The sequence below is a fragment of the Stegostoma tigrinum genome, chromosome 31 (assembly GCF_030684315.1).
Source record: "Stegostoma tigrinum isolate sSteTig4 chromosome 31, sSteTig4.hap1, whole genome shotgun sequence".
NCBI lineage: Eukaryota > Metazoa > Chordata > Chondrichthyes > Orectolobiformes > Stegostomatidae > Stegostoma > Stegostoma tigrinum.
Window position 1 is genome coordinate 26283481 of NC_081384.1, and position 18225 is coordinate 26301705.

Here is an 18225-nt window from a genome sequence, read left to right on the forward strand (position 1 = left end):
TTTGTTTCTGTCAATTTCTGTAAAATATTAGTTGCAAATTCCTGAAGTATTTAGCACAGTGAGCTAAAGAGAGTTACTGTGACTCATGTTGGGGCATCTCTAAGTACTATACACAAGTACAGCACGTTGGCTGTACATTCAGTTTACTGGTGGTTTTCAACAACATAAGCAAATGTGAAATGTATTCACAGAAAAAAGTAATTTTACTTTTTAGAGGAATGGAACTAATTCACTTACCCCTGTCGTTTCTCTTTCTTTCTTTCTCCTCCTCTTCCCCTTTCCTCTTCCTCTGCCCCCACCACAACCGAGCTAAAATTTTTAAACTTCTGACTTAGATGTAATAATACAGGGAACTGTTTTGGTATGACTGGAGTTCACAGCAAATCTGGGTCTTGGGGGAGGCTGTTGAAATTTAAATCTAGCAAGCAGGAAAGCATGAATCCAAAATTATTGATGTTAAAAGTACTCTTGCTCATGAATTTCTGATTATGTTGAGGTACGTATGTTTTCGTGAACTGTCCGAGCAGTATCAAAGCCAATCCTAAAATATAGAAACAGCTGCAGAATGATTGAATACAGTTGTTATGTGAAAGTAATTTGTAATGGTTTATTGGAAAAGAGACTGTTGGCTTCACTCCGATCTCCCTAGATTGAAAATGATTGTACTTTCTCTTCCCTCTTCTCCACTCTCTATATTGAGAATGGACTGAGTAGAAAATAAAAGGAAGAAAATGAACATTGGGAATAGGTGGGATGTGTATTAGCATTTGGAAAGGACAAAGTTTGTCAATGTTTTGGGTTCCAACCTTTCGAGACCTGGAAGCTGAAACAATGCATCTTTTCTCTTTCTAAATGCTAAATGGCCTGCAGTGAAATTCTGTTTATTTCAGATTCCAGCAACTGAAGTTCATCTCTTCCTCTCTCTCCAGTTTAAAATATGGAATGTTTTCTTCTAAATGAAATGAATGGATCTACTGCGCTCCAAACTGTGAATTACAAGACTTAGTCTTGCAGCCCAAACTATATGATGGTGCTTTGATCAGTTTCTGAGCCAAACTTAGGAATTTCTTCATCAACCTGCTTAGAGATGTTATGACACACCTCTTGTGCAGATTGGACTTGAACTCCTGCTCCTGACTCAAAGATAGGGACGCTGACCACTGCACTGCAAGCTTTTATTGCGTTCCAGTCAACAACCATTAGTAATATATGCTCTATGCAGAACACTCAATAATCATGAATGAAAGTGCACAGACCTAGCTCTTAGTCTGCTGAGCTTCAAGTAGTGAGGTTGATCTGTCACTGATAGGTGCTGCTTGAATTAGGAAAAATTGATACATTTGAGGGGCAGGTACATTTTTGACAGGTATAGATTTGAAGATGATAAACTTGTTTTTGCTTGAACAGTACCATGATATCTCAGCCAAGATCATCTTCAGCCATTGAATTCCTTTAGGCATGATCTTTCACTTTTAAAACACTTATAAATGCGCCTTTAAACTTCAAATAGTCAAAGATTCTGAAAGAGCTATAAGAAGTTTTGAAATGGACCCTTAACTAATTGAAAGAAACAAATTATGTTGTAACAAGTCACCCATCATTAAATTGTCTTCAAAATCCAATTTAATTTAAATATAACTTGGTTCAAATGTACCAAGACTCCATAATCGACAAGTATTTACAGGTATTCTGTGCAACATGTCAACATTTTAAGTGTTCTATAGAAGTCAAAGCTGTATAGTTCTTACATATTGTAGACTGGTGAATATTTCAATTTTAGTTGTTTTTCAAACCTGTCTTTTACGTTTAAAGGAGTATCCTTTGTTTCATATGAATTTTAGTGTTGCTTGTACTATGTGCCAATTCAAGTGACTATATTATGGGACGAGTGAGCAATTTTGTTTTCATGGCATTGAAATGTTTACTAATTTTTTTTAATTTTAGTTTTGAATTTGGCAAGCAAGTTTCTTTTTCTTTGACTTCACTCATTAAGTTTTTTAACTTGACTGTAATAGCATACAAATATTTAACAGCAATGTAATCTATTTTGTGATTGAAGAATTAGACTAGGTTTGAGGACGTGGTGAAATGAGTAATAGACACAAAATGATTGGCATTAAGATTTGGAGTTAAAGGGGCAAAAGAAGAATTGTCTCCCCTTTCAGTTCAACTGACTTGAAAAACAGCTTGCCTCATCCATATTCATGAAATATTCCCACATGGGGCGGCACGGTGGCTCAGTGGTTAGCACTGCAGCCTCACAGCACCAGGGACCTGGGTTTGATTCCAGCCTCGGGCAACTGTCTGTGTGGAGTTTGCACAATCTCCCTGTGTCTGCGTGTGTTGCCTCCAGGTGCTCTGATTTCCTCCCACAGCCCAAAGATGTGCAGGTTGGGTGGATTGGCCATGCTAAATTGCCTGTAGTGTTCAGGAGTGTGTGGGTTTATAGGGGTATGGGTCTGGGTCTGGGTGGGATATTTCAAGGGGCGGTGTGGACTTGTTGGGCCGAAGCGCCTGTTTCCACACTGTAGGGAATCTAATCTAATCTAATTTCAAATGATGTTGGTGTGGAGTGTAGAGTCGGGAGGGTGGCGAGAGAATGGTAAGTATGGAAAATTCATTTGTGAAACGCTGTCAATTACAAGATGAGAGAAGGAACTAGAGGCATTGTGTATATTTAAATAAACTTTAAATATGACATTTGTAGGCTTGTCTTACTTTTGAAGCAGTGCTGGGAGCAGTTGCTGCATAAAATGCTTTGGGAAGTGTAGTTAAAAAAATGGAAATTATGCCCTGAAGAACAGCACAGCAACTCTTGAGCATTAGCATTATTGAACATAATATAGGTAGAGACCATCCTTTTTACAAGTGAACTTTGCTGCATATATAGTAACTAGCAACAGTTTTGGTAAGAGGAGGAAAGTTACAAAGAGGGAGAAAAACTGAGACAGCCCAATTCTGCATCTAAAATGCTCTTAATTTTTTCAGCCTGTATGTAATTCATTCATTTTATTTTTAACATATTTCATTTTTATATATATTTAAGGTGCCTCCGAGTGAACCCTAAGGGTTTAGATGAGGAAAGTAAAGATTACCTATCACTCTACCTGCTGCTAGTCAGCTGTCCAAAAAGTGAAGTCAGAGCAAAATTTAAATTCTCCATTCTGAACGCAAAAGGTGAAGAAACTAAGGCAATGGGTAAGTGAAGTGACAGTATGCTTCAGATACAGGCACAGCTTTTCAATGCAGCACTATTCAGTTGTGCAAATTGGTGTAAAAGAGCAATTATTTATGACCAATGCTTCCCTTTTCTTGACTACTTTTCCCCTGATCTCAATCCCTTTTTGAAACCCCCCCCCCGCCCCTTGCCGCTGTCAGCTATATACTGAAAGTGTGGAGTTGTACAGATTATCTTTCACTTGAGGCCGGAGTCCTTGGTGAAGTAAAGTAGGCTTGTCAAAACCCATATTTTAACACCTCTCCTCAATTTTACAATTTGCAGACTAATGGATAACTTTATAAAAGTGGCATTTGTTTGGAGTTCACTTAGTCTGCTCAGGTTTTATTCCTTGAATAAACTTCTCATGGAAGGATTGTTTTCATATCAATATAATTACATTGTGCAGAAAAGTACGATTCCAACCTCTGCACTACTAAAAATACAAGAAAACAATTGTCATTGGATGTGCTTTTATTTCTGTGAATGTAAAATTTCAGAAAGTCCATTTATGTCCAAGTTAAAATGGTTTTAGTTAAGGCCTGAATATTTAAAAAAATATAGTGGTTCCCACAACTGCAATAAAAAGGCAAGAAAAACGCAATATTCCATTAGCCCTCACTCTAGTGGTGTCAAAAATTGCCCAGCCAAGAAGTATGGCTCAAGATAAAGTTTATATTCTTGAGGGATCTTACCTTAAGAATCAGTAATTAGAAGAGATTACTGGGTGCATAATGATCCTGCTGTTGGCAGCAGAGTATTATAGTCTCATAATTGTTGGCAAGAACCCACTACTGTTTGACTGACTGGGCTTCTAATTTGAGCTGCCTTTTCAGCGTGGTAGCTGCATGCTCCACAACTCCTACTGGCCATATCTAGTTGTATATTCTTCATGAAATGGATAACACATCAATGCAAAGTTGGTTTCCTAAATGCAGTAGGCAGCAGAAAGTGAGGGCTATTACCTCAACCATTCTTGGTTCTGTGAAGATTAAAGAAGGGCATTCTCATCTTTTAGAGATTAAAAACCAAGCACTGAAGAAATGTAGCATTTTTGTTCTTTATTGCATATGCTTGCATGCATTTTACTAATCTCATTTAGACCAAGGTAAAAATTATTTTCAGAACTACGCATCGACACTGAAGAGGTGGAAATTTGGCTCACTTAAAATTGAAAGAGGAAAGTATGCATTTGAATAACTGAAAATATATATTTTAAAAATACAATAGAATGGCTAAACCAAGGATCTGATTGCTCCCAGGCGATGAGCTAAGAGCGCACAAGGTTCGCTCTGTCTTACTTCATTTCTGCAAGATGGTTTTATTACTGATAAGAGAGACATGTTGCTGAAGCTTTTCATCTCATACTCATAGGACGTGCACAAAGTGCCATATTTCAAGTGATCGTAATGATTTGCATTACAAAAGGGACAAAAGCACGTATTTTCCTGTGGTGTAAATTTTTGTGATCTTTTGAAATTTAGCATTCCTGCATTTGTCCTGATTGAGTGTGAAATGAAAAGCTTTAATGGCATATGTTTCATTTCAGCAAGATTTAAGTTCTGTAAATCTAAACGCCGGGATGATTTATCTTCGCGGTAATCAGTGTTTGAATAAATTGCACGATTGAACAGTTTGCGATTGATAGTTTAAAAGCCACACAGCTTGAATCTTTAAAAAGAAAATGCTAGGACTAAGATAGATATATCTATCTGAAAAAAAGACAGACTAGCATATTAGGTAGAGAACAAATAACAATTCTTAATACAAAATGTTAATTTGCCTTTTCCCCTCTTAGAAGCTGAAGGACCTATTTTAAATTTCTTTTGTTTTATTTAATCATGTTTATTTGATGGAACAAGTTGTCATTTCAGTTTTTAGATGATTTTAAAACAGTAATCATTAGTGATTTTATTTCTATGTACAATATCATTATTTAGTTGTATGCTGTTGAAGCATTCAACAAGTTTCATTTATCACCTCATTATTGCAACTTAATCATAGTTTCTTCACTAACTATTTGTCCTGAATAAAGTAGCCTCTGTTCGGTATGCTGCACAAGATTTGCATGGACTTTGTGTATACCCCATAAAACAGTTTTAAGTGCTTGTTGAGGTGTTGTGGCTTAGCCTTATTTCTTTCAAAGAAGTGCAGTCTTGCACAGCGAGTTGTGATCTTTCTTTTTTATTTAACACAGACTTCCATTGCTCTTCTTCCTCCTTCATGGATATTCTTGATCTTTGCACAATGTATAAGAAACTTAAATTTTGGCATTAACATTTGTGATTAGAATTGGAAAATGAAATTTTGATTTTTACTGTATGGCATGGGTCAAGCATTCTCAGCTTTGGTATAAACTTTTGTCTGTTTTCATTTTGAACGGAGCAACTCATTAAATCTTAATGTGTTCGTATTCTAAATTGGCCATGTTCTATCTCAACGCTTAACAGCAAAGCAATAGCAATTTTGCATTGAGTTCGTATGTTTAGACAATAGATTACGACCGCTTTGATTTATTTCATATCCGATCACATTATGAGGAAGAGGCAATAGCTGAGTGTTATTATGGTCTAGATTCTTAATCTAGAGACCCATTGACTGTTTTGGAGACCCAGTTTTGATTCTGACTATGGCAGACAGTGGAATTTTAAATCGGTAAATTAAGCGTCTAATGAAGATCATGGATCCATTGTCTACAAAATGTATCCAGTTCACTAATGTCCTTTTAGAGAAGAAAACTGTTGTCCTTGCCCTATCTGGCCTACATGTGACTCCAGATCCACAGAAAGTGGTTGTCTCCAAATAACCCTCTGGACAGTTGAAGATAGGTAATGAGTGTTGACCTGGACAATGACTCCCATATCTCATGAGTGAATTAAAAATTTAAAAAAGTCACTCTGAAAAGTGGTTATCACTTAGAGCTGAACTTGAAATCAGCTTTCAGAAGTGAGGCCATAGTGTTAACTAATGGTGTGTCTCTGATCTTATTAATATTAATTTCATTTTAAAAATTTGCATAAATAAGCAAACCCATGGTTTGTCATTAAGCTCCAGCTGAAGTCAGTGCAGTCTGATCTGTGAAATGGTTGTTTTGATTATCATAAACATATAATTATTCAATTAACAGGGCTACTTTCCCATTTAATTTTCATACTTTAGTTCATAAACTCTGTTTCAGACTTATAATCTCATTAACTAGTTAAGGGTTTGTTTTTAAGAAGTTAGGATATTTCAATTCACGTAGCAGAATTCTAATATACTTGACATTTTAAAAAAAAGTGACCTTTCGTGTCATATATTTGCATTGCTTTTTGTTGAGAAATGAAAGTGTTTATGATGGATTTTACTTTTTTTTCTGTAAAGTGTGTAGCAGACTAGCAGTTTTGTAGACGTGTTCAGAGGCACAAGAAGTTCTGATTTAAAAATACCTATTCCTAAATGCCATATTTTTGAATTTTATCACCTACAGAATGCAATCAGCTGAATTCTATTGAGTCAGCCCATTTTACCATAATCTGGCATTCACATGTATAATATCTTGTATAGTGTGACCATGCACGGGTATATAATAGTATTCAGGTGGCTGAAGCAGTTTGAAATTAATAAAAGATGAAAACAATAAAAGGTTGGCAGTCGCTTTCTAGGATTGATCTACTTTACAGAATCACAATTTAACCTAAGAATGGATCTATTTTGTATTACAGAGAGCCAGCGTGCTTATCGGTTTGTACAAGGAAAAGACTGGGGTTTCAAGAAATTTATTAGAAGAGATTTTCTACTAGATGAAGCCAATGGACTCCTTCCTGATGACAAACTCACACTGTTCTGTGAAGTAAGTTCTTAACAAATGTGCTTATGACTTGGGAAACCTTAAAATTGTTACTGCCTTTTAGAAACAACAAACAATTTATCAGGGACTGGCAATAAATACGGGCCAGCAATGCTCACATCCCACAAAATTAATAAATGAATTAATCTTATGAAGTAATAGACTGATAACCATGTGCTGTTGTTGAGAGATTAATAATGCATTATAAATAATACATTGTACAGATTATTTTGCGATCAATGATGGTAAATGTAATTTATCAAAGTTGAGAACTTATATTTTCACATCCTGTCTGGTCACTCATGGTAAAGAATGATTGACACTTGTGTTTTTTTATTTCTTCTTGATTTAATTGATTTTGTTATTGTTAGATCTCTACTGTAGGCCACTCTCTTCTAAGTTAGTTCTTGCCTTTTTGTAAATTTTGATTGTTGAAATAGCTGATCTTGAGGTGGTCCTAACTCTTACCAAGCCCCATCACCCCTGCGCTTGCTGAGCTATCTACATTGGTGCCTTGTTAAACAATACCTCCAATTTTAAGCTTTTTACCTGTATTAATAGCCTTGCCAGTCCTTCTCCCTAATCTCCTCCAGCCCTTCCCCAAGTTCTGGCCTTTTTAAACATTTACTGATTTTGATAATCCAGTGCTGGTGACTGGACTTGCCGAAGCACTAAATGCTGGAATGTTTTCCTTGAACCTGCCCACCTCTCATTTTATTTCATCTTTTTAAGCCATTTCATACATCTTACTATGACCAAGCTTTTGGTCATTTATCCTAATTTCTCCTTGAGGTTTGGTGACTGATGTTTACTAATCTGTAAAACTTCTTGGGATGATTTACTACATGGAAGGCACTGTTTCAGTACAGGTTGTTGGTGTTGATCCCTCCGATTCCAAACAATATCTATATCTATCTCTTAGAACTGTTTCAAGATGATTATGGTATGGTGCATTTCTTGTATTTGGGATCTTAAATTACTGTAAACTTTGTTATCCAGTATAGACCATGGCCAGGTGGTGTTGGTAAAATGAAAATGCCAGTTAACCCAGTGGTTAATAACTCAGCTATTCAAAGCACTGATTTTTTAGATCGTTCTTCTTAGCCATTCTAAGACTGACATTGTGATTTTATATAGTCACTTGGCTATTTTTAAACAAATGCAATGAACAAATTTTGAAACATTATTTGTGCTTAAAATATTCCAACAAACATTTCGACATTGTGACAAGCTGTTTGTGTCAATGCAGTGTTCCAGTAAGGAATTAAATTGTTTTGATTTGGTCCTTAATTTTGAGTGATAAAGCCCTTGTAAGGATTTGAGCATCACCTGTAAGTGTTAAACACTGCCTATATAGTTTTAATACTTATGTGGCTTTAAGTGGCTGTGATCAGGAGTACTGCATTTTGTAATCTGGCAACAGAGCAGAAATCACTTGCTAAATGTACTTGAAGATTCTGTTTGGAGGAGTTTTCTGGATTAAGTACTGGATAACGTGAGTTTTGCTGTATGGTTATTGAAAATTTTTAATGTTCCCCAGTGTGTGGATAAATCTAAATGATGATGTACACAATGGAATATTGACTGATTCAGCAACATTGGCATCAATTAACCACTGAGTTTAGATATTAGGCAGCATACGCTTGTCTACACTGACTAAAAATAAACTAATGCTCATTATGTAAAGTGTTTGGTAAAATCAAATCACTTTAGATGGTATAAGCTATATCTGGGCTATATCTCAGCATTTCAGAAAGTATTGTGACCATTGCAGCAGAACCATGCCTTGATTTTCACAAAATGCTATCTGAAGTAACTAATTTGCAGTTGTGGCACAAACTGAGAAGGAAATTAAGAGCCTAGTATACTTTATAAATCAAACTTGCCAGTCCCAATTACATGCTAGATAATCTGACTTTCACTTAGTGATTAGCAGAATTGCGTTGAGAATTTTATGATTTTTATGCTAGCAGATATTAGATTAGATTCCCTACAGTGTGGAATCAGGCCCATCGGCCCAACAAGCCCACACTGCCACTTGAAGCATCCCACCCAGACCCATCCCCCTATAACCCACACACCCCTGAACACTACGGGCAATTTAGCATGGCCAATCCACTTAGCCAGCACATCTTTGGACTGTGGGAGCAAACCGGAGCACCCGGAGGAAACCCACGCAGACACTGGGAGAATGTGCAAACTCCACACAGACGGTCACCCAAGGGTGGAATCAAACTCGGGTCCTTGGTGCTGTGAGGCTGCACTGCTAACTACTGAGCCACCGTGCTGCCCTCCGTGCGTGCGTGCGTGTGTGCGCGTGTGTGTGTGTGTGTGTGTGTGTGTGTGTGTATATGTAGCTTTTACAATGTGCCTCTCTATCTTTGAACTCGTGTTAAATTTTAAAGCTGAGAGAATACTGATCTTTGATCTGTCCTTAAATGGGCAAATTTCAACTCCTTGTTGGATTTTACAATGAGTTGGATGAAGAGAGTATTTGGTTTGAGCCATATTTGTCTTTATGGTAATGTGTGACTAAATAGTCAATGGTAGTTTTAAAGGTAGAAGTTGGCGTCCAGTTTTGGGTATATTTATGTGGATTGTTTCTAATCCAGTCCCTGCTGATGCTTGTCATTGAGCTGTAGAATTACACAGCACAGAAACAGACCCTTTGGTCTAACTTGTCCATGCCGGCTTGTTATCCTAAATTCATCTCCTCCCATTTGCCAGCCTTTGGCGCATGTCATTCTAAACCCTTCCTATTCCTGTATGCATCCAGTTGTATTTGTACCAGCATTCTCCACTTTCCTGTGGCAGTTCACTCCATACATGCTTGAAAAAGTTGCTCTTCGGGTCCCTTTTTAAATTTTCCCCCTCTCATCTTAAACCGAGGTCCACTAGTTTTGGCTTCCCTGCCTGGGGGAAAAGCCCTTGGCTATTCACCCTATCGATGCCCCTAATGATTTTATAAACCTCTCGGGTAACCAACCCCACAGCCTACGACGCTACAGGAAAAATAGCCTCATCCTATTCAGCCTCTTCCCTATAGCTCTCATCCCTCAACATTGGCTACATCCTTGTAAACCTTTCCTGCCCTGCGCTGTTTCAAATTTAACAACCTCTTTCCTATAGCAGAGAGACCAGAATTGAATGTAGTATTCTAAAAGTGGCCTAACCTATGCCCAGCACAGCTGTAATGATATATTCCTTCTCCTATATGCAGTTCAGTGCCAAATGCCTTCATCTCCCTGCTTACCTGCAACTCCATATTAAAAGAACGATGTACCTGCGGCCCTTGGTCCCTTTGTTCAGCAACACTTCCCAGGGCACTACCATTAACTGTATAAGTTTGGTTTACCAAGATGCAACACCTCACATTTATCTGAATTAAACTTCATCTGCCACTCCTCAGCCTATTGGGTCATCTGGTCACGTCCCGTTGTAGTTTTGAATAACCTCCTTCACTGTCCACTGCACTACCAATTTTGATGTCATCTGCAGACTTTCTAATTAAACTTGTATTCTCATCCACATCATTTATATAAAGTGACGAAAAGCAGTGGACTCTACACCAATCCTTGCGGCATGTTGCTGGTCACAGGCCTCCATGCCAAAAAACAACCCACCGTTATCACTCTCTACCTCCTATCTTTGAACCAATTTTGTATCCAAATGACTAGTTCTAACCTTGCTAACCAGTCTACTGTGCAGAATCTTATTGAACACCATGCTGCAATCTACTGCTCTGTTTTCTTCAATCTTCTTTGTGACTTCTCCAGAAAACTCAATCAGTTTACTGAGACAGGATTTCTCAGTGCACGAAGCCGTGTTGGCACACCCTGATCAGTTCTTCTCTTTACAAATGCATATTAATCCTGTCCCTCAGAATCCCTTCCAGTAACTTAGCCACCAATGACATCAAGTTCACTGACCTATCGCTCCAGGCTTATCCTTACAGCCTTTTCTTAAATAATGGCACCACATTAGCGAACCTCCAGCTTTCCTGTACCCTCACCTGTGGCTATCAAAGATACAAATATCTCAGCAAGAGGCCCAGCAGTCTCTTCCACAGCTTCACACAAAGTTCTGAGAAACACCTGATTAGGTCCCAGAGATTTATCCATCTTTTTGCTTTAAGACACCCCAGCCATTCCACTTCTGGATAATGGAAACTTTAAGATAGTACTGTTTATTTCCCCAAGTTCTCTAGCTTCTGTAACCCTCTAGATAGTAAACACTAATATTAAATACTTGCTTGGTTACTATTTCTAGTATCTCTCTAGTTACTGTCTTTCCCTTGATGTATTTGTATTTGTAGAATCTTTGCGGATTCTCCTTAACCCTATTTGACAAAGATATCTCATGTCCCCTTTTTGCTGTCCTGATTTCCCTCAAGCATACTGCTACTGCCACTATAATCCCCTAGGGATTTACTTGATCCCAGCTGTCCACACCTTACATAGCCTCCTCCCTTTTTCTTGACAGAGCCTCAATTTCTCTAGTATTGCAGCATTCCCTACACCTACCAGCCTTGCCCTTTATCCTAACAGGAACATACTGTCTCTGAATTCCTGTTACCTCATTTTTTAAAGGTTTCTTACTTTCCTCCTGTCCCTTTACCTGCGAATAGCCTCTGCTAATCAATTTTTCAAACTTCTTTTGCCTAATACCATTGAAGTAGGCCTTACTTCAATTTAAACATTCAACTTTTAGTTCAGATCTACCCTTTGTCAAACATGATTTTAAAACTAATTGAATTGTGAACACTGATAGCGGTCCCTGACTGACACCTCAGTCACTTATCCTGCCTCATTTCCCAAGTGAAGGTCAAGCTTTGCTCATTCTCTAGCAGGTACATCCACATACCCAGGAAGAAAATTTACTTGTACATATTTAAATTCGTCTCGAAGGCCTTAACACTAGCAGCCCTGGTCTATGCTTGATAGGTTGAAAGCCACTACTGTTACAACCCTATTACTTTTGCAGATATTTGAGATCACCTTACGTATTTGCTTCTCAATTTTCTGCTGGCTCCTGGGGAGTGAGGGAAGCATATAGTCAATCCCAATAAGGTGATCATTACCTTCCTGTCCAAAAAAAACACAAAAGAACTGATAATGCTGTAAATCAGGAACCAAAACAGAAGTTTCTGGAAAAGCTCAGCAGGTCTGAAAGCATCTGAGGAGAAATCAGTTAATGCCTCAAATCCAGTGACCCTTCCTCAGAACTGAAACATTAGCATTTTCTTAGCAGATGCTGTCAGACCTGCTGAGCTTTTCCAGCAACTTCTGCTTTGTACCCCTTTTCCTATTTTTCAGTTCCACCCATATAACTTCACAGGTTGTTCTCCCAGGAGTATCTTTCCTAAGTGCAGCAGTTGCAACCAAAAATGTTGCTTTTCCCCCTGTCTTGCCCCCCCCCCCTCCTGTTCTAGCTTTCCTATAGCATCTACACCTGAAACACAAAGCTGCTAGTTCTGCCCCTCCCTGAGCTGTATTTATGTGATAACTATGATATCCCAGTCCCATGATCCTAACCACGCTCTGGGTTCATTTGCCTTTCTTGTGAGCATGTGAATGTAATTTACAAATATGATTCCAGGGTTGGGAACCTTCAGCTTGATAAAAGATGGCTTGGAGAACTTGAAAGGTTCAAGAACAAGGTGCTTTGCCTCTTGCTTTGAAATAAATGCAGTTCAATTTATCAAACTTGTAACTTGTGGTTTTTCTGTTTTTGAAATGTTGAATGTTGAATGTGGAACTATCCAATTTGGTGCTATCGTTTTGGAACAGCATTTTGAAGATTTGATGGGCTCGATGTTAACTCTGATTATTTGTCCACAAATAGTGCCAGTCCTGGCAAATTTCTGAAGCACTTTGTTTGCATTTCAGATCTCTAGCATTAACATTCTTGACTTTTATTTATAAGAATGTGTCTCATTGCCACTTTCTGTTTCCTTTCCAAAGTCGGTGCAAAGTTGTTCCTATCTTTCCTGGATCTCTCCATGCTTTAATCTCTGCAATCAGAATTCTGCCACAGTATCAAAACTCTCCCTTGCAAAGTCATAAATAATATCCTATACAACTGTGCTCAAAAGTAAACCTTTCTTGTTCTTCTCCTCCACCTGTTTGCAGCTTTCAACACACCCAAATCTTTCTCCAACACCTCATTGCCATCCAGTATTAGTGCTGTGCTGTCCTCCAATCTTCTTAGAATGACAAGATCACAAAATTGTTACAAAGCAGGTGAGTTTGGCCCATTACGCCTACGTTGGCTCTCCAAGTATTAATACTCCGTGCTATTGCTTGCCTCTTTCCACATACCCTTTCTCATTGTTTTTGTTCAGAAGATTATCTAATATTCTGTGGAATGCCTCAGCTGGTCCTGCCTCAAGCAGAGCATTCCAGACCTGAATTAGTTCATTAAAAGTCTTTTTCTTACAGTGCACTTGGCGGGTTTATAGATCATTTTAAATCTGTAGCGCCTCGTTCTTGAACCTTTCAAGCTGTCCAATCTGTCTTTTATTGAGCTGAAGTTTCTCATCCCTGGAATCATAGTTGTAAATCACATTCACATGCTCACCAATGCGTTCAGAACCTTCCTATAGTACAACACCCAGGACTGTACTTTACACTCCAGCTAAGCAGTGTCTAGTACCAATTCATCATTATCTTCTAGCTCTATCTCTATTAATAAAGCACAGGACTATATATACTTTATTAACTGCTTTCCCGACCTGTTCTGCTGCCTTTGGTGATCTATTCACATGTACCCAGGTCTCTTTGTTCCTGCAATCCTTTAAATATTGTTTGCTCCTATTTTATATTGTCTGTCCATGTGCTTATTACAAAAGTGCATCACCTCATGTGTCCACATTGCGTTTAATCTGCTTCCTATCTGCTTAATGCACAAACTTACCCAGGCCCTTTCAGAGTTATGCACTAATCTTCTCAGTTCATAATGCTTGTTAGGAAGCAAGGGGTTCCAATTCCAATTCCTGGGGTACTTTCCCACTGCAAACCTTCTAGACTGAAAGCTATTGATTGACCATTACTCTCTTTCCTTTCACTCAGTCAATTTTGGATAAATTGCTACTGTCCACTTAGTTCCGTGAGCCAATTTTATTTGTAGGCTTGTTGTGTGGCACTGTATTGAATGCCTTTTGAAAATCCATGTACGCCATATCAACAGATCAGACTTCCCCTTTGCAAAGGTACGTTGGCTCTTCTTATACAACACACTCATTTCCATTTGGCTAATTCTGTACGAAATAATTGTACAATCTTCCTACAACTGAAGTTAAACAAGTGCAATTTTTTTTGTCTTGCAACCTTTTTTGAATGAGGGCATACTGTCTACAAATATCCCCTCCTTGAGTCTAGGGAAGACTGTAAGTTTGTGGCCGGTGCCCTGCAATTTCCACACACTCGCTCATTAATATCTTTTGGTGCAGTCCTGATGCCTTGTCAACTTAACGTTGCAAGAGACTGTCCAAAATTTCTCATTATCAATTTGAATGCTCCTAGTGACACAGTTCTCTCAGTTAGTGTGCATGAATAAAATGTAATAAATGTATTAAATCTTCTCAGGCATAGTCATGATTTCTGTACACAATTTGCCCATGAATATGGGATAAATTGGCTGCACAAAATAATGTTCTGTTCTTGTTAATGGGGCAAGCTGAATTACTGAATATGAAGTATGAATTTAGACAGTTGAGGAAATATAGGCCTTGTGTATTTCTTGTGAATATCAAAGTTTTTAAAAAAAGTTTGACTGAATTTTTTTAATAGAAAGGATAATAGCTTTGTTTGAACCCTAACTATATTAGGGTATCAGTGCATAAATGACTGATTCAGAAACTTAAGTGCCCTTTTTTTTTACAATATTGAAAGATCTGATTAAAAATTGTACAGCTTTATCAAACTTAATGCCAACTGCTATATAAAGCTAGTGGTAAATGAAGCTGTAAGTATCCCTCTTATGGTCATCATTATGTAGCCATATGCTGTTTGATTGCCTGCAGAATAGATAAGGATGTAGCTCCCTTTTGACGTAATTCCAAAGAATATAGTCTGTCGCGATTCCTCAATGTCCCTTTATCCTATAAATTTTAACAATTAAATGGGACATTGAGCAATCTCAATGATGGGAGTTTCCAGCCGCCATCTGTTTTAAGTTCTTCACTATTAGTTTAAAAAGTTATCTCACATAAAGCCTGATGTCAGTTTCCTGTACTGGAATGTTAAATCTGAAAATATTTAGTTAAAAAAAAAAACTGCCTTTCCTGTATCAGAGATAGTAGGAACTGCAGATGCTGGAGAATCTGAGATAACAAGGTATACAGCGCGATGAATGCAGCAGGCTGAGCAGGAAAGCTGACGTTTTGGGCCTAGACCCTTCCTCGGAAATGGGGGAGGGGAAGGGAATTCTGAAATAAATAGGGAGAGAGGGGGAGGTGGATAGAAGATGGATGGTGGAGAGGAGACAGACAGGTCAAAGAGGTGGGGGTGGAGCCAGTAAAGGTGAGTGTCGATGGGGAGGTAGGGAGGCGTTAGGTCAGTCCAGAGAGGCTGGGCAGGTCAAGAGGGTGGAATGAGGCTAGTAGGTTGGAAATGGGGTGCTGGTTGGAAACTCCTATCATTGTAGCTGTACAGTTTTTGATTAGATCTTTCAATGCTGTAAAAATGAAGGTAGGCACTCAGGTTTCTGAATCAGTCATTTATGCACTGATACCTTAAAATAGTTCGTTTGATAACCCTTCAGCTCAATGGTATCAATGTGGACTTCACAAGCTTCAAAATCTCTCCTCCCCAACCACATCCCAAAACAAGCCCAGCTTGTCTCCACCTCCCTAACTTGTCCTTCCTCCCACCAATCCCCTCCTCCCACCTCAAGCCCCGCCTCCATCTCCTACGTACTAGCCTCATCCCACCCCCTTGCCCTGTCTGTCCTCCCTGGACTGACCTTTTCCCCTCCCTAACTCCCCACCTATACTCTCCTTTTATTGGCTCCACCTCCACCTCTTTGACCTGTCTGACTCCTCTCCATCAATCTTCTCCTCTATCCATCTATCCGTCTTATAACAAGGTGTAGAGCTGGATGAATACAGCAGGCCAAGCAGCATCAGAGGAGCAGGAAAGCTAACCTATGGGGCCTAGACCCATGTCTGGAGAAGGGTCTCTGCTCAAAACGTCAGCTGTCCTGCTCCTCTGCTGCTTGGCCTGCTGTGTTCATCCAGCTCTACACCTTGTAATTTTATTTTCCTGTATTGTGCCTTTCGAACATTCCGACGTCCTACAAAGAATGTTGTGATGCATGAAAGTGGGCAACCATTTTGCAAATGGCTAGGTTCCCCCCTGCACACGCACATGCAAACGCACACGATAATGACAAAAGAACCCATTTGTGACATTGTGATGGATAAGTAGTAGTCACCAATATATTCGGATTACACTTTGGAGATCTTTGACACCATGCTATGGGATTTTCAGACCACTTGAGATGACAGAGACGGTCTCCATCCATCATCTCATCTAAAAATGGAGCCTCCAATGATGCAGTTCTTTCTCATTTCTTGATTTTTATGTTCCAATTTTGTATTGAAACTTGATTTCTGACTTCAGGCTAGAGAGCTAGCAACTGAGCTGGGGCTTTATCAGTGTGTTTTACTTGCCGTATATACCTGATTAAAAACCAGTTTCATGTTTCCTTGATTTTTTATTTGAATATATAAGTTATATGAACCAGGTTAAATTCGGTTTTGTTTCAGTGCATCGTATTTTTATTTTGACGTAGCATGCGTGCAAAGTTTTTAAAAAGTCAACATCTGATTCCAGTTTCAAATACATCCCTGTGAACTTAGAATGAATTTCCTTGTGATGCTATTGAATTTGTTCAAAATATTTTCAAGGAGCATAATTTTAGAAATATTTGTTGTAGTTTGTATGCATATTTTAACTGTTTTGCAAAGATTTTTGTAATAGTTCTCTTGGAACTCACTGTATTGACAAACCAGCCAGAATCTGTAATTTATGACTTCCTTAAAACAACTTCTGCAGAAACCTTTGCAAAAATAATTGATGGAAATGTTTCTTTATTTGTCAGCATCCCGGCCTGCTTGATGTTGAAGCCGTTCATAAATTTTGGGGTGAAGTGCCTATGTAATTGAGGATAATTTTCAATCTGCAGTTTTTTTCTTTTTAAATAGTTTATGGAGGATAAAGTTTGGAAGTGCCGAACCATGAACTGTTAACCCAAAGGTTGGAACAGTGTTTTTCCTAAGGATGCATTTATATTTCAGTTTCCCTTAAAGCTGGTGCTGCTGCACCTGAATCTGAATCCAGAGGTTTGACACTTAAGATTTGGAAAGTGGGCACTCTGTCGAAGTGGGTCGAATTCCACTTTGCTTCCGTTGGCTTGAGTCTTTACACCTGATGTATGCTACCAAAGTTGGGTTGCAAAAGCAAGCAACTCTGTCCGTTAACAATATCAATATAGCAGCCAAAATTTTCAGATATAGGGGCCCTGGATTTATGAACACCCAACTCATGAAGGTTCTACTTGTGAGCATGATCCTGTATCTCTTCATTTTTAAGGATACAACATGTGAAAGTTCGCTCGTGCTTAACGGATGTTTGATACGGTACTGTATTGTGTTTTGACTTGTGTCCAAATTAATTTATGAATGCACTCAGGTGTGGAACCTGCTTGTCATCCATGGATCTCTTGTAACATAATCATGTATGTTTATAAAGTGAGGATCTCACTCCTGTTTTGTCTTCTAGTTTCTGTGTATTATGAGTTATAACTGCTGGAAAATGAAAATTTTAATTGTGTAAGTTTGATTACGTTCCCCCTTGAACACTGGCACATTACTAGTGAGTTGTGTATTGGACCTGAAGTTGTAGCAACAGTTCTTAAAGTTAGGGAAAAATAAAGCATTAGAGCAGTTTTATTTGAATTGAGAGTTGTAATTTATGGCATTCATCTGTTTGCAGTAGGTTTTTTCTTAATCCATCAACCACCAGCAGAAGTGCTTGATCATTCCACGAGCTGGTGATTTTACTTTCCTGAATATAGTTTGAAACTCCGTTTTTTTTGTGCCCAGTCATCAAAACTAAAAAATTTCCTTTATTGACTTTGGAATTTTTACAACGTAGTGTATGGTTAGGGTTAGGGA

At 38.4% G+C, this 18225-nt stretch overlaps 1 protein-coding gene across 2 annotated transcripts in view; it reads left to right on the forward strand.

Annotated features, from left to right (window-relative positions):
* Positions 1 to 18225, forward strand: part of spop (speckle type BTB/POZ protein) — a 125990-nt gene that overhangs the window by 84675 nt on the left and 23090 nt on the right. For both annotated transcript variants that reach the window (XM_048560920.2, XM_048560921.2), the window contains 2 exons: positions 3047 to 3198; positions 6922 to 7049. In XM_048560920.2, coding sequence (XP_048416877.1) covers positions 3047 to 3198; positions 6922 to 7049 — 280 coding nt within the window. The remainder of the gene's footprint in view (positions 1 to 3046; positions 3199 to 6921; positions 7050 to 18225) is intronic.